At 50.5% G+C, this 16,952-nt stretch overlaps 1 protein-coding gene across 18 annotated transcripts in view; it reads left to right on the top strand.

The window, feature by feature from the left end:
* The window catches only part of PTPRF (protein tyrosine phosphatase, receptor type F), a 287,080-nt gene that overhangs the window by 214,338 nt on the left and 55,790 nt on the right, over positions 1–16,952 (top strand). For 12 of the 18 annotated variants that reach the window (XM_027683284.1, XM_027683287.1, XM_027683288.1 and 9 more), the window contains 5 exons: positions 1,810–2,391; positions 2,942–3,075; positions 4,105–4,249; positions 9,129–9,434; positions 12,322–12,515. In XM_027683284.1, coding sequence (XP_027539085.1) covers positions 1,810–2,391; positions 2,942–3,075; positions 4,105–4,249; positions 9,129–9,434; positions 12,322–12,515 — 1,361 coding nt within the window. The remainder of the gene's footprint in view (positions 1–1,809; positions 2,392–2,941; positions 3,076–4,104; positions 4,250–9,128; positions 9,435–12,321; positions 12,516–16,952) is intronic. The other 6 variants (XM_027683298.1, XM_027683295.1, XM_027683300.1 and 3 more) reach the window with 1 other exon arrangement.

Genomic DNA, 16,952 nt, shown 5'->3' with positions numbered 1-16,952 from the left:
TCTCTGACCTGGACATAGCAGCAAATTCTCTTTGCTAGTCAGAGGATGTTTTTAACCTTAGCTGCACACTGCTCCCTTTACTCACACCTGCTAGTCAGTACCTTTTCCAGCCTCTGTTTTTGTACAGAGCACAGGGACTGCCTTGGTTATAGTAGATACCCAGGAGAGTACAGAAGGAAGGGGTATGATGAAGAGGTGTTTTGGATGTGAAGGGAAGAGGTGGGAGCTGCACCATTGCACTGATGGTTCCCAGCATTTACCTCTTTGCCCCTGGGATGACTCTGCCTCATCGGCTGATGCGATGGCAACTGCTGCCCCAGGGCAGGGAGAAGTCTGCTCAGCTCCTTTAGCCCTTTACCTTCCTCCTTGTTTCCCTGTCTGCCTTTTCAGCACCCTCACTCTGGGTATCTCACTGCCTCTGTCCCAAACTCCTTCACCCAGTGGTGCTTCTCCTGTGCTTGCTGGCACACAGACCGCTTGCAGGGCAGATGGGAGAAGCAAGATGACACAGAACTGATTGCACTAAGCAACATGGAGGCTGCACACCCAAAAACTGGTGAGAGTCAGCCTTGTGGCTCTCCAAAGGAAAGGGTGGAGTAGTGTCATCTGTCCTTGAAAGCCTTAGGGAGGCGGGCGGATTCTTGGATGCTGTAGGAAATGTGTTGCTTAATATTGTGCAGGATGGGTTTGCCCTCCTGAGTCCTCCATGGGTGGTGGTGTGGTGTCTGGTTGTGGGTTGTATGCTCTTCCCTCTCATGCCAGTTCAGCCCTTGCTGATTTCCTCAGTATTCATGTGACAGTAGGCTTGGAAAAGGCATCCTCTGGCCCTCGGAGCAGCCATGCCCTCTGCTAGAGAGCCTCCCTTCCTCAGCTGCACCACGTGGAAACTAGAAACTTGAGGACTTTGCCAAAGAATGTACTTGAGGATCTTAATTTGGGTTGAGCATTTTTCCCAGTTCCTTGTCAAGCACAGCTGCGTTACAAGTCACTAATGGCTTTAGAGTGGTTTGTAGGAGGTTTAAACTTACTGTAGAGTTTAATTCAGTCATTGTCTTAAAGTATTTGTGTACTCTGCAAATCTCTCTCACATGCACTCATTCACTTTCTTTGTTCTTTTGGTAAAATGGCAGATCTGGAAATGCTTGCAGTAGTTGTGTTTTCATTAACACTTCAGAGATGTCGGTGTCACAGAGTTCTTGTATAACAGTTTATTGTCTGGTTGCAGTTTGACACACCATCCAGTGAAATAGTGGATATGAAAGTTGGTAATTTCTCTGGCTGTATCTCTCCTGCATGTACTATAATACTTACAAAACATTCCCCCATCAACCCATCTAACAGCACTGTCTATGAATTCCCTATGGCCTAAGATACTGTCTCTCTAGAAGCAGGAGCATAATTCCAGATTACCTTTGGTGCTCTGATTGCTTTACTGTATTCCTTTGTAAATCAGCTGTACACCTGGCTTCTGGGGCCAGCCCAGCCCAGCAAGCACCTTCCCACTGCCAGCTGAACCCCCATGACAGAAACATTCCTGCATCCCTGTTGAATTACCTTTATTTAGCCTGCTGCTGGTAAGTGCGTCAAGCACATCTAATAACATGATTGCTCTGTTTATCCTTCCATTAAGAACCACTTCAAGCAATATATGGTAATATAAAAATGCATGTTCTAGAGTATGAAATGATTTCTGCCTTTTAAAGAAGAATGTTAATGGGAGGTGGCAGCTCCATTTTTATCCCCATGCACATTGCAGGATTTGAGCTGACTGAATTATTTAAATCACACCTCTCTGCCTTCCAATTGCAGCACTGCCAAAACCTCCAACAGAGCCATCAGTGACTGAAACGACAGCTACCAGCGTGACCCTCACCTGGGATTCAGGCAACTCTGACCCCATTACATATTATGTCATCCAGTACAAGCCCAAATCCTTGGAGGGTCAGTTCCAGGAGGTGGATGGTGTGGCGACAACCCGCTATAGCATAGGTGGGCTCAGCCCCTTCTCTGAGTACGAGTTCCGGGTCATCGCAGTCAATAACATTGGCAGGGGTCCCCCCAGTGAACTGGTCGAGGCCCGGACAGGAGAGCAAGCTCCTTCAAGTCCACCCCTCAAAGTCCAGGCCCGGATGCTGAGTGCCAGCACCATGCTGGTCCAGTGGGAGCAGCCGGAGGAGCCGAACGGGCAGATCCGAGGGTACCGCGTGTACTACACCACCGACCCGCACCTGCCGCTGAGCATGTGGCAGAAGCACAACACGGACGACAGCCACCTCACCACCGTGGGCAGCCTCATCACGGGCACCACCTACAGCATCCGCGTCCTGGCCTTCACGTCGGTGGGCGACGGACCCCCCTCGGACATCATCCAGGTCAAAACACAGCAAGGGGGTACGTACGGAGGGAGGCTCTGTGTCCACCCCGGTGTGTGCGGCTCAGATGTGCGTCTGGTCTGCACCAGGCATCGCGACTGCACTTGGTGCTCAAATGATTGCGTGTCAGGGTGGCTGTGGGGCATCCCCACCCCGCAGCCATCAGATTTAAGCTGTCGGGTCGTCCTGGGCAGGTGGGATCAATCTCTGTTCAAGTGACAGCCCGTTGTTTTGTCTGGGATGCAGCGGCTAAAAATGTGACGCAAGGTCCTGGATGTGGGTGTCGGCACCTGTGTAACTGCTTGGCCCTTCTGGGGTCTGAATGCACGTGTGGAAGGAAGGATCTGGGGTGCAGTCAGGGGCTGAAAGTGAGCACGATTCCCACAGTCACCTGCCTGGGTCCCAGAGGTGCTTGCTTGTGGCCTGAGTTGTTCCAAGAGCACAATACAGGGGAGAGGGAAGAAGAGAGGTTCTCAAAGAAGCCTTTTACAAGGTGAAACGCTGACTCTGCAAAGCCATGCGACTCCTCTCCTCTCTCCTGGCACTAACCACATGTGTTTGTTCCCCAGTTCCCGCCCAGCCAGCTGACTTCCAGGCAGAAGCAGAGTCTGATACCCGCATCCTGTTGACGTGGCTGCCTGCCTCTCAGGAACGCATCACCAAATATGAGCTGCTGTACTGGGAAGGGGAGGATGGCACTCAGGTGAGGGTCCTGCCTGGCAGCACCTGGGGCTGGACATCACAATTCATCAGCTTGGGAAGGGTGGCTGCTTGAGCAGTAACGGGACTGTTTCTTTATGTTTCTTGTGCCTCAGTGGTGTGTGGTAGGAGCATGGCAATCTCTGGTTTGTGTGTAAGTGACCTCAGCAGTGCTTATTGATGCCAGCAAAGTAGCTAGTGACTGGTTTGGGACTGGAAAGGTTCCAGAAAGCCATGTGAGCATCCCTGAGGCATGCTTACTGCTGGTGCCTGTAAAGAGTAGGACTTCTAGGCAAGTCTGAAATGGCTTCCAGTATGTGTCTCCAGCCCCAGGACTGGTTACACGTAAGAAGCAGATTGAAGGTGGTCTAGAGAGAGCCCTTCCACATTTACTGCAGGTCCCTAAAGGAAGTCCAGTTCTAAATGTATCAAAAGTAGTGCTGGCTTGAAGGCAGCACAGCAAGAATTGTACCACAACAGCGTCACAGTGTCCCATGGTCCTCTCCTTCTCCTGTTATTATAGTGCCATGAGAGCTGCCAGAAGTAAGCGCCCTTCAGGTGAAGTGTCAGCAAAACAAATCCTTTACCAGCTCTGTTTAGGTGCATTAGAGATCCCAGCTAGAGATGCCTGGAAAGCCTGGGACAAGGGCTTTACTCTGTTTCACAGGCAGGACACTGTTGGGAGAAAACACACTGGTGTGTCCTGTGCCCCTTGCCTGAACTGTACAGCTAGACCCAGCATTCCCACAAAGTTATCAGGCCAGTAAGTGCAGTCTGGACACCAGGCAGTGTAGCCTGGCTGTTGGAGAATTCTGCTTCTCTGCAGAGTCCTGGTGTGCCACCTAGGAAGCCCCATGCCTTGGAGTCTTGCAGGACTGCAAGCAGGCTTGGCAGCACGGCTGTGACTTTTTGTGGTGCCAGAATGGGTGATGGGGCTGCCTGTTCCCTTGGCACTGGAAGCTGGGCACCAGCTTTTCTGTATTCTCCAACTACACCAAATAATCTGTGTTTCCCTCTTTTTTTTTTTTTTCAGCAAAAGGTGGAGTTTGACCCAACCTCCTCCTATGCCGTGGAAGGTCTCAAACCAGACACGTTGTATAAGTTCCGTCTGGGTGCCCGCTCAGAGCTGGGGGTAGGAGTTTACACCCCCACGATCGAAGCCAGAACTGCCCAATCCAGTAAGTGTCTGCCATCCAACACTGCTGAAGACAAGGCAAAAGCAGTCCAGTTTCCATTGCCTGGGCACAGAGTATCTCGGTGCCTCTGCCCCTGTGGGCCTGCAGGGATGCTGGCGTGCAGTTTGCTATAAAGGGTGTGATGGGGAAAGCCACCCGGGGTTTTGGATCAGGGTTCTTTGGCAGAGTGGGTGCACCCAAGTGGTAAGTTCTTCCTTCGTGTCCCTTTGATCATGCTGTCTTGCCCCAAGGGTAGATTCATAAAAACTGATGGAGGAGTGAAACAGGCTGGGAAATTGCTTTGGAGAGATTGATTTGAGTGGGTTTGTGCATCTCTATGAATTTACTCCCATGCAGACAAGCTGTCTGGACAGGCAGCATATGGGTGTTTGGCTCTAAATGTGACTGTCTCCAAACCATTGGATTTTCACCCCTTCGCTCCCCATTCCAGCTGCCTTGCTTACATAGGAGTGCACCCCTGGTCCATAGAATTGATGGCAAGGTGAGGAATCCTCCGAGGCCAGATGTGCCTGTGGCTGTCAGGCAGCTGGGGGAGTCAGTTTGGAAAAGTGGCTTTTTGCTGGGGCTGTGTGAACAAGTGAGGCTGCTGCTTCTGGGACTGCAGTGCTGGGGGAAACCAGAACAAGCTGCAGCTGTGTTAATAGAGAGGCTCGATAATGAGGTGACCCAGGCAATATCACTTTCATCCTGGCTCTGCCCCGTGTGATCACAGAGCGGGAGTTTGCATTGCTCTGATTGGCAGCTCAAAGTGCTGCGCATAAGCAGATTAGGGCTATCAAAGGGCCCTGCGATAAGCTCGTTTTCACTAACGATTTTTGGGCTTGCCATTATGCAAAGAGCATTAAAAGGAGGGGAAAAAAGACATTTCCGTTAGCACCGTCTGTCTGGGATTTAGCAGCTATGTGGGGTGAGCAGTTGGCACAGGCAGCCAGCCTTCCCTGCAGGGAGGGCAGCAGCAGCAGCAGCCGGGAGCCTGAGATGGCCATTAAAAAGGGAGCTCAGGCAGGGAAGAGCAGCTCTGCTCACTTTTAGAATGACCTTCTCTTTGAGGAAAACTCAGCTTCATTAACATACCAGTCCCAGGCATTCCTCCACCTCGTTAAGTGAGCTAATGGTGTCTTAGAGCTGCACGAGAGACAGGTATGAAAACAGAAAAAGGTTTCAGATCATGCGGTTATAAATATTTGAACGTTGAGGACTAACTCTGAATATGAGGATTCGTATACCTGTTTCAGATAGCTTTTGTATTGATAGGCAAAGGTTGAAGCAACTCTCCTGCCATGTAAATTAATTCCATCTGTGGATGCTCTTATCCTTGAAAACACTTAATCAGAGACAGCTCCATGCATAAATGAGTCCTTCAGAGGTTCACAACAGTCCAAGTAAGAGAAACGTTTGCTTTGTGGACTCATCAAGGCAGACATCTTCTTCCCATGACCTACTCCGTGTGTTGTCTGCTCGCAGGATATCTCACACCGGTTTGGTTTTATGGTTGTCACTTCAGTGGCCAGTGGAGCTGTTCTGGCATCTGTTTAATAAGACAAATGTGCATAGCTTGGAAGAGATTTGGCTTTTAGCCACAGGAGTACCTTGATTTGACCAGTGAAACCCTCCTCACATTGAAAGACCTAAGAGTTTTTTGATTGATCCAAGGAGTGACCTGGGTCTTGGTTTACAGGCCCCTACTCGAAAAGAGCTATTCAGTGAGGGTGACAAACCACTGACTGAACAGTCCAAGGCAGAGTGGATCCTTGGGTACTGGGAGGCTCAAAGTCAAGTAGATCTCTCAGAAAGCTCTGCTTTAGCTCAGCAGAAGTGTGCACAGCTTCCAGGCAGAAGTTCTTTGGTCTGCACTTAGCAACACCTTGTGTTAGATGGTTGGATTGGCCCCCTGTGGCCTTAGAACTTATTAATCTAGAAAGGGTATAGCTCCCAGCTTCACACTGGCCTCCTTCCTGCATGTTTCCATCTGGTTGCCCTGAGAAAGTCTGCTAGGTCTTGGAGGTTGACGTGTTCAGGTGGGACACAAACTGCAGGTACAGTCAGACTCCTGCTTTCCCAAGATCCTGTCTTCAGGCTCTATTCCTGGCCCTGACAAACCCGTCAAGGGTAAGGTAGGAGGCCCATCACCACTAATGGGGTGGAAAAGGGTGTTGGTATTGCTTGTCTTGTGGCACCCCTGCTCTAGAGTGGTAGGGATGCTTGTCTGGGAAGGCCAGGGGGATGTAGTGCCCCTTTGCTCCATTCCAGCAGCACAGCTGAGACCTCACCTCCTGAGAAGACAGCTGTCATCTGGGCTGTCTTTCCCACTAAGCTGCTCACTTGGTTGCTGGGCACCCTGCAAAAAGTACAAGTAGTGCTGTTTTGAGGGCCTGAGGAGCACGGGGGAGTTTTCCCGGAGTTTGCAGTGCCTCGGGCAAGCAGTTTGATGCGAGACAGAAGCGTCAGCTCTCTGTGCCCATCAGGCCTCAGCATTAATGTGCTGTTCTCCCTTGAAACACGAAGGTGGGTCCTGAGGCTGCCTTTTCCCTAGCCTGAGGAGTAGGTGGGCTGGGTGGGTGCACAGGGCTGCTGTGGGCCATTGGGGGAGGCTGGTGTGAGTAGCCTGGAGGCAGCAGAGGTTTGGACAGTGTGTGTGTGGGTACATCTGCATGTGTGGGTGCATGCTGGCCACCCAGTCTGCTCTTTGCTGGTCCCAGGAGGGATACTTTGACTCCTTGTGCATTTTAAGTTGATCCTGTTCATGTTACCAAGTTTTATTTTGCTTTCTTTAAATGTTATTCTGAGTTTTTTGCCTTCCATATCATGTGTGTGACTTTTACCCAGTCAACAGCCAACGTTTGACTTGCCCACGCTGCCAGCCAAAGCTGCCTTTGGAGAAGGAGCTCACTGCTGCATCCCAGGGGAAGCTGTGGAGGCCCAGTCAGAGCAAGTTTCTGCTGTGATGGGCCTGTCTGCAGACAGGGGCAAAGGAAAGGCTTGCCAAGCTCCTTATGTCCCACTTGCCCTGTGTGATGGATGCCACCAGGCCCTGTGTCTACCTTATTTCCTCCGTGAATTCTTTGTAGGTGTTGCTTTGTTGCTGTATCTTCCTACTCTCTTCCCTGCCACTTTTCTGCTGATTAACCAAATGAGTGTGAGCATTCACTTTTTACCCCTGCTCCCTTTCAGTGTACCAGATGGCAGGGCTGATCCTGCTCTGCCTCCCTCACGTAGGCAACTGTTTGCTTCCACGCATTGCTTTGACTTCTCTTTCCTCCAGTGTAGCTCCCGTAGAAGCGGACTGATTGCTCAGGCATCATCTCTTCCAGCTCTGTCACTGCCTGCTCTCCTCCATCTTCCGTCTCTCCAGGCATCCCAGCCCATGCATCAGGGATGGGCCCTGCTCTCTGAGCACAGGAGTGGGCACCAAGAGTTACATGCCTGCAACTGCTTCTGCAACCACGTGGGCCTTGTTCCCGGCAAGCAGAGGTTACCAGTGGCATTGGGAAGTCCTGCTGTCCTCAGCTTTCCCAAATCTTCTGCCACTGCCAACCTGTGCACAGCAAAGCCAAGGCACAAATTGTAGAGTCCTCTAATTACCTGGAGTCCTTGCTGCCATCTGGGGTGATGTAGGTTGTGTTCACCTTTGTGCAGGCGGTGAGCAGGCAGGCTTGTCATCAGAGCAGGCTGGCTCTGATGCACCGATGGCTTGAAGGACTGCAGCTTGGGGAAGGGCACCAGTCTTTTTTCAGTCGTTTTCTAGATTTCTGGGTGCAGTGAAGAGTGGAAGCTGCCTTTCACCTGCCATGGCAAAGCAGGATACCTTGTACTCACTCAGCAATGAGGCCAAATGAGAGGGGGCTGCTGCTGCTGTGAGAGGGCTCCCACACCTCAAGGGCCCTGTTGCAACCAGACAGCAGTTCTGCAAGGCTGGAGAAGGGAACGGACCAGGCTGGTGTCCTAGAGATGTTTTGCTTTGTCCAGGTTGTCTCTCCTTTCCTGATCCCTTTCTTCCCTCCCCCAGATTTGTTTCACTGCTCTTCACCTGTGCACTGTGTGGAGAGACTGCTTCTCATCCCAATGAGAAGCATCCACTGCCTGGATCCCATTTTTCCCCCTGTGACCAGTTAGCTGGGGCTTAGAAGTTAATGCAAACTGCAGGTGCTTTTTTGCCTGGGAGGAGGCAAGACTTGCTTGCCTTCTGCTGTACAATTCCATACCCTAGGAAGCTACTGAGGCAGGTAACCAGTTTGGCAGTCAGTCCCAGATTCCAGGGACACGTGCAAAGTAACACAACCACATTATTGCCTGTTCCCACTTGTTTTAGGGAGCTGCTTTCAGCTGATGGCCATGATTTCAAACCCCACCAGGACAAGCTGCAGCCAACCTCAGTCACCTGCTTTCCTTACCCTCTTTTGTTTTGTCCGCTTGTCTAGGAGAGAGCTTTCACAAGCCTTCCTACAATCTGGTGTGTGATCTTCCCTTCTGCCACTCTTGCCTTCTGCAGCTTCCTACCTCTTCTGGTTTCCATCTGCTTCAGATCTTCACTGAAGGCTTCTTTCTTCTCCCTTCCAGTCTCTCTCTCTCACACTCCACACACACACCCTTTCCCTTTCTGCCATGTGTTGTGTTTGGTAAAGTGAGCGTCCAGAACTGCTTTGGAAAGAGGTGTTCTCTGATGCAGAACAGCATTTCTGTCTCCATGCTGTTCATCTGGCCTTCAAATACAAATTGCCCCTTTGATGGCCTGTGTGGAAGGCAGGCAGTTGTCCACAGGTGTGTTCGGCGCTCCGTTGGCTGGGTAAAAGTTCCCTTTGCGTTTTGGTTTGTCCTTCCACTCATTTCCCTTCATCTCCCCACTTCATTTATTTATCCCCAGCCCCCTCCGCCCCACCCCAAGAAGTCGAGTGTGTAAGCACCAGCTCCACCACCATCCGGGTAAGTTGGGTGCCACCGCCTGCCCAGAGCCGCAATGGGGTCATCACCCAGTACTCCATTGCCTACCAGGCAGTGGAAGGAGATGACAACACCAAGCATGTGGTGGATGGCATTGGACGGGAGCATTCCAGCTGGGAGATCAAGGACCTGGAGAAATGGACCGAGTACAAGGTGTGGGTAAGGGCTCACACGGATGTGGGGCCAGGACCGGAGAGCGTCCCCGTGCTCGTGCGCACTGATGAGGATGGTAGGTGTTCCTGAACAGCTCCTTCAGCTTCTGCCCTGGGTTAACAGGGACTCTCCTAGCAGAGTTGCTGGAAAAGGGGGAAAGGGAGCAGGGATATTGACCTGGGAGTGCCTTTGAAGCAGGACTGGGGACTGTCAGGAGCAGTGCTCCGGGGAGTGGGTCTCCCCAGTTGCCCTGGAGTGGGTTCGGTGAATTGCTCTGCTGGCCCTTGGTCTGGCTCCAGGCTGTGTCAGGTGTCCCAGCATAGTCCCACAGGGTCCTATTTGTGTCAGCGTTGCTTCCTGCCCACGCAAGAAGGCATTGCTCTGCTTTGCTATTGTGGTTTTATAGTGTGTGGTGGATTCCTTTTTACTGAAAGTAGCATGAGTTCTCCCAGCCAAAGGCCTTCTCTCACATTGTGAGATCAGGACTTAGAGTTTACTTGTTGACCTGAAATCCAGCAAACTAAAGAGGGAAAAAGAAATCCTTTTGAAACTTGTAGATACTGCAGGAAAGCTGCTTCCTGCTCCGGCTTCCAGGCAAGCCACAGCTTATATAAAGCTGCTCTTCCACTCAAGAGTCAGAATATCACACGTACAGAGCACTTTACTGGATACGACAGCTTTAAAGAGAAATTGCTTTGTATTAGCAGAGCTGTCAGTTATGTCATCACGATTTAAGCCAATTCCTTTGAAAGTGCCAGAGCTCAGGGTGACAGTAGGAGCTTCCATGGCTTCCTGCTGACCCAAGAAAGCTGCAGATTTAATGGGAGAAGAAAGAGATGTGGCATCCAGGCAAAGAAAGCGTGATCTCTGCATTGCCCAGTCAGTGTAGGAAATTGAAACCAGACATGTTACAGTTTCCTTAAATGGGCTGCCACTGTCCCCCACGTCTCCATGGCTCTGGAAGTGGCGTCTGGGAATGCTCGCTGACTGCATTCCTGGGCTGGCAAACACATCTGTGTGTGTCCTGCTGCCTTTATTGTTTGCTTCAGTTCTCATTCAGCAGAGTTGTAGCCCAAGGGAAGCTGTTACCCCAGAAATGTCGCAGCAAGCTCTCTCGGTTAGTTTTTGGGCACTGTGGTTGGACATTCCAGCTTAGCTGTCAGGAGTGATTTCATATCCCTCTGACATGCTGATGCTCAGTAGATACCCATGATGAAGGAATGAGAAATGCTAAACTGTGATCCGAAAACGAGTTGAACTTTCTCTGTTTGGATCTCAGATGCAGCACATACTTCCCATAGTGGGGTGGGATAAGAGTTCCTCGAAACACTGTGGTCTGCTCACATTCACATCTTTTTCTGTCCCTGCAACATCCCAGTATTATGTCCTATTGAGGCCTCGCTTGCCAGCAGAGCTTGACACACAGCTTCTGTCTGGTTCTCAGGGAGGATCTTGTTTTCCGCTTGGACTCCCAGCTGTGTGTGTGGGCAGGTGTCTTGCCAGGGCAGGAGAGCCCTAAGGCTTGTGCAAGGTCACTGCACTAAGTGAATTGTGTATTACAGCATAGGCTGCTCCAGGCAGAAGGGGGTAACTGTTCAAGCACAGCCCCCTCCATTCCCAGACCTTCAGCTGGCCTCATGGTGCTCAAATGCTCTGTTCCTCCTTTTCACTATTTTATTTAATTATCTACAATTAAGAAGGACATCTGGGAAAAATAATGAATTGCCCCGCAGCTTAAAAACTGTGCTTACCTGCTGGGTAGCTGTTTCTTCCCACTTAGTTGGTTGAAATAGCAATACTCAGTACATCTGCTTGTCAGCTATCCATCCATAATTATCTGATACTGATTTCCTGCTGTGTTGAGAATTGGGGCATATGAGGTTCCAAACCCCTGGATTTTCCCACTGGGCGACTGGAAAGGGTCCTACAGTAGAGATGCTAGGATGGAGCCCAGGTCCTTCACTTGGGTAACAGGCACTTGCATAGCAGTGGTATCCTCTGCAGGGGGTGCACATCTCTGCTCCCAGCTGCTCCAGCCAGAAGGAGCTTTCCAGGAGCAACTGAGAAGCTAATTTTTTAGAATTGACATTTTTGTCACAGTCAATGCAAGAGCAAAAAGTAATAAGGAGGTAATTTTTCCAAATACTAAATAGGGTATAAATACATTTTTAAACGGGCCTCACCTTGCAAGAAAATTGATATTTTCTGGGCAGTGTAATTTTTCATTTTATTATCAAAAAGCATTCAGCTAGTCGTGCATGAAATACAGTCCCCAGAGCTGTCACAATCCCCACAGGCCCCTTTATCTGGCTGAGTTCAGTGACTGCTGTCACTGAGCTCTGGGTTATTGTTTTAGGATGGTGCTTTTCCCCCTCATTAACCTCTCGTTGTCACAGGGGAAGAGCACATGTGTGCTCTGGCTGGTGGCAGGTACCAGGGCTCCCTGCAGGACAGGCTCAGCGCCCAGCCACGCTACCTGGGGCTGTTGGACTGTGTTTAGGTGTACACAGAGGGGTCTGAGAGGAGGTGTTGCGTCAGGCAGGATGCAAAGAAGGCTTCAAAACCCCTGACTGTGCTCCAGGGCACCCTGAGCTGCAGGGGGTTACCACATTGTTTGTATTCTGCTATATTCTTGTATTCTTTGCTCCCCTGCTGCTGGAGATGAGAGGGATAGATGGACCTCGGATCTGATCCGGCACAGTGACTTTTATTAGGGGTGCTCCTGCATATCACAGTCATGTTCTTTCCTACTGAGAGTAGCAAAAGTGCTTGGATGCTGGGAAAGGGCCAGGGATGTGGTCACACTGAAAGACTGCAGTGTGATGTCCTGGGCAGGTACAGGAAACTTGTGCCAGTAGGGCTGTCCTGGCAGTGAGGTGGAGGAAAGGTGGAGCAAGGGAGTGAGAGAGAGAGTGACAGTGATTGTGTGGTACCTGCTAACTGTTGTCCCGTGTGTGTTACAGTGCCCAGTGCCCCGCCACGGAAGGTGGAGGTGGAGTCTGTGAATTCCACTGCCATCCGGGTGAGCTGGAAGCTGCCCATCTCCAACAAGCAGCACGGGCAGATCCGCGGCTACCAGGTGACCTACGTGAAGCTGGAAAACAATGAGCCCCGAGGGCAGCCAGTGATCAAGGATGTCATGCTGTCAGAAGCACAGGTACAGTGTGGGGACCTCGGGCTCATGAGCGTGGCACCTTCCCTCTCTGTAGAGGGCCAGGCTGGCTGGCTCCAAGTATTTCTTGGCCTCCTCTTGCAGCTCCAGAGCACTGGACTCAGCCTGCCTGAGCAAGTCAAACAGTTTGTCCCTAAACTGTGGCTTACACATGGGTAAAAAGTTTAATTAGGAAAGAACTGCTGTAGAAATGATTTATTGGACAGTGTTCCTCTCTTACCCCTTCTCTGACATGTCCTTCTCTGCCTGCCATGTCCTGTGCAGACTCCAGCTGGAACAAACTGCACTTTGCCCCGTCAGTTTTTAAATGGTCAGAGTTTTAAATAAGGCTCGGGTCTGTTTCTTTCGTGCTGCTGATTGTGTTCAGAGCAAAACTTCTGTCTCAGCAGAGTCCACCTGGCTGCTGCGTGCTTGTGAGGTGTGGGGGTGGCTCTACAGCGGTGGGTGGGCACAACATGCCAGGCAGGACAGCACTCCTGGCTCAGCAAAGCCTCCCTTCCCTCCTGCTTTTGTGAGGCAGGGACTTGGTGTTGCATTGCCTCTTGAAACCAAACTGTAGGTGAAGCCAACTGAGTCCTGGAAAGGCTAGAAAGGGAAAAAAAAAAAGTGAGGTGCAGACCCACATCACCTGTAAATGACTTTGCCCTCTGCAACCCCCACACCACAATCTGTTCATACTCAGGCGATCTCCTGGATCCCTCACGGGCTGGGAGCTGCAGCCCTGTGCCCACACAGTGCTCCAGGTGTGGCTGTGCACTCTGCACAGCCCAGCAACGTGTAGTTGCCTCTTTCCCGAGGTCCAGGGAAGTTTTTGGTGCCCTGTGTGTGATGAAATACAACTCTTCTTTGGAGCAAGGGTCCTTCATCCTGGATGACCCCTGCTGCTCGCAACAAAGATAATCGTATAAATGAAGAACAGGATCTGCTGCTGTTGAAGGCAACGAGTAATCGATTCAGAGCTGGCTTGCCTGAATGATGCCCAATATAAATACTGGAGAGCTGCAACGATTAATTGATCTGTCTCCTGAATGCAGCTGTGAATCATTTATGCATTTGTCAGTGGGGAGTGCAGTGCACAGAGGCAGCTCTACTCCCCATTCATATTCTGAAGGATAAAACTCAGAAATAATGTGGAAGGGGAAAACTTTGAAGAGTGAAAATGCTTTGAGGGTCCTTGCAGTGTTGTCTGGGGCACGTCTCTGTTTATGTTTCAGATGTTGCTTTATATTAGTAGTTAGAAAAGCTGCTTACTGCCCTTTATTTATTCCAGGAGGATATAATCTTCTGTGTTGTTTGAACAATTGATGATGTGTTGTTCAGCTGGAGTTTGGAGTTAATGGGTTGGTCCCAAGCGTAGGTGGGCGAAGTTGGCAATGTTTTTCTTGTTGGTATTTTCAAATATTTTATGCTTGCCCAGCCAGTTCTGCTTTCACTCCTTACTCATACATTTCAGAGAGAGAAATCCCATGCTAATGTGTAGGAATGAGGATGCCAGAGCCAGGCACTTTCGAAGGAGTGCTGGATTTTGCATTAGTTGGAATATGTGCATCAAGGAGGCAAGTTGCTGGAAGTTTCCTGGCTCGTCACACCACTAACCAGTCTTCTGTATTTGGTGAATTTATGTGGGAAAGTTCTTTATTTCTATGATACTTTTTCCTGCTGTGTGGTGCTGAACTCATCTGCTGTAGTTTTTGGATGGAAGAGAAGGCCAAAAGATAGTTGCAGAGAAGTGACTACTCCGGAGGAGTCATGTTGCTCTTGGGATAAACTGATGATGACCCGCAGGGAAGAGATTTCACTGACTTGGCAGAAGAGATCTTTATTTCCCAAAAGAGTGAGAAGCCAGGCATGACCTGTGCTTGTGATGAAATGCATCTGCTCCAGATGCTGAAGAACCCTGTAAGAGCTGCCATCCCTCAGTACAGCGGTGCGTGTCTTTGCAAACAGCCAGATGAAACTTTAACGAGTAGTCCCGGAAGAGTTATTTTCTGTGGAAGGAAGCAAAAAGATTCACTGGGAAACCTGTCCCTGAAGGTCACAGGATGAAGATGGCCACAGTTCAGTACTCATAAAGCTTCATAAACATTTATACCAGTGCACAAGGAGAGAATTAAACTGATTGAAAATCTTGGGGTCAGAGAAGAAATTCTCTGGACATGTAGGCAGAGCCCCTCCTCCTGTCTAGCCAGGCTGTCTGCTGATTTTGAGTAGGTATGTACCACATAATCTGCTTCCTGCAGACAGTGCGAAGACACTGATATTAAAGCTGACTCATGATTTTTTCCTTATTGAAGATGAGAAATATAGAGAGAGTAAACGAAGATGAAAGGGAAAAGGAAAGGGAATGGAGATGTTAGCTATGCAGATAATATGGATTCTGAGCTTTCAGAACCATTTGAGCAGAAAGGACTAAAACATCAGCAGAGAAGTGGGGGCCCTGGTGCTGGAGAGATCACATTTTATTTTACAGCCTCCTGCCTAGGGAGAGTAATCAGTTGTTAGGAAGGTCCTGTGATGGAGCTGAGGCCTCTCCCTCCCCTCTGTGGCTGCACCTGTGACCGATTACCTCTGTCAGGATTCTGTGTGCCTTCCACTCTAAGCTTTCACCTCCTCCTGACAGCTTGATGGACAAGCAAATGTGGCCATGCCCTGTGGAGGAGCACCCAGGGCGTGAACGACTGCAGAGCTGGGTCAGAAAACTTCACCACCTCCTGCCCGGGCCCTGCCCGTCACGGCTCAGGCGGGTCCCATGGTGGGTGATGGCAGAACATTCATCTCTGTGCCCTGGGTCTTGCTCATAACACATCTGAGCACTGAGAGAGCACCTTTGAAAGGAGCCCAGTGCAGGGTCTCAGCTGCACTCCACTGCTCATGTAAGTCCTCACCAGCTCGAGGGAGAGCAGGACCGTGGGACACAAGCATTAGATTCTTCAGGGGAGAGCAGAGGCCCACCTGCTTGCCTTGGTCTCCAATCCCCGGGCAACTGCAGCATGTTAGGAGGGGCAGTGGGCTTTAACCCCTCCATCCCTTCCCAGGTACCAGTCCTATGTGCCCTGCAGAGCTCAGAGCTGAGCAGCACCGGGTGGCAATGCTGAGTATGGTGCACAGGGCACAGAGGAGGCAGCAGGGCCCTGGGACGACAGGCCTTGCTGTTGGGGCTCCCATGGAAGCATGGCTTGTTTTCTCTTTACAAGAACTGGCAGCTAGACCATGTGTGAACCTAGCTGTTGGCCAGTTGTGTCCTGCTCCCAGCCTGCTTGTCATCCCCTCAGACTGGAACATCTGAGCGGGGACTTTGTCCCCATGCTCCTCATGTGGCCTCGACAACTGCTCCTGCCTTCAACTGTGCAGGGTATTTGCCAGGGAGTCTAATGCCTGCATGGCCCTGGGGACACTGTGCCCATCAGCCTTGCTGCCTTCAGCCATCCAGCGTGCCCAGGGAACTTTGCAGGGCTGGGTAGAGCTGGCTACAAGGAGGTCAGGTTTTGTGGGGGAAAGACTCCTACCACCTTCTCCTCCTGCCCTTCAAAGAGAGTCATGGCAGGGGAGAGGTGTGTGCTGCCCACAAGAAGGGCTGCAGGCTCATGGGAAGATCGTGTGGTCTCTGCAGGCAGCACTTCTCCATCCAGCGTGCAGGCTGAGTGCACGTCGCACCAGCTTACTCCAGAAGAGCAGGAAGAAGGAATGGCAATCACTTGAAGCTGTTGGATTGAGATCAAAGGAGAAAAGGGAAGCAGAGACTTCTCTTCTCCCTGGGCAGTGCCCACCCCAGGCATAACACAGAGGAATTTACAGCCTCCCTCTCTTGCTGGGTGATAGTCAAGGATCTTTATCTGAATGTATTTGGAACAACTTCTCATGCACGTGTGCTCGTCTAGGTGAGAGTCTGGTATGGAGGGGAGATGTACTCTGCTTCCTAAGTGGAGCAAGACTGAAAGGCATCATCCAAGGGGCTTTTCAGCCCTCCACATCCCACAGACTGAGCACCTGAGTTTATACCTGGAGTTTCACTGCTGTGCAGTCACTGGAGCAGCGAGAAGGATCTGCAGGAAAACCAATATCCACTTCCCATAGCTGGGGCTGTTGAGGAGGGCTTGAGTCTGTGTTTTGCAAGAGCCTTGGTCAGGGAAAACAGCTGTTCCCTGGTGAGACATGACTACTCTGTGTTGAAGTGTAAAATGAAACATTAAGGCATTGCAGCTGCCATAAATACACACTGTTAGCTTTAGCACTTCCCCAAGCCATCCTGCCTCATGCACACAGCCCTCTCTGAGTTCTTTTTATGACTGCTCCTGGGCTTTTCAGATCAATTTGTCTTACTGACCAACCTTAAACAGTTAAGAAGCAATTGAGCTAGTTTAAGGAAGGAAATGTTTTGATCTGTAGATTATATTTTAATAATGAAACTGACTTTTTACCGAG

The sequence above is a fragment of the Neopelma chrysocephalum genome, unplaced genomic scaffold, assembly GCF_003984885.1.
Source record: "Neopelma chrysocephalum unplaced genomic scaffold, ASM398488v2 Primary Assembly neopelma1_64, whole genome shotgun sequence".
Lineage (NCBI taxonomy): Eukaryota > Metazoa > Chordata > Aves > Passeriformes > Pipridae > Neopelma > Neopelma chrysocephalum.
Note: the sequence above shows the minus strand (reverse complement) of the source record. Positions and strands in the feature narration are given on the sequence as shown.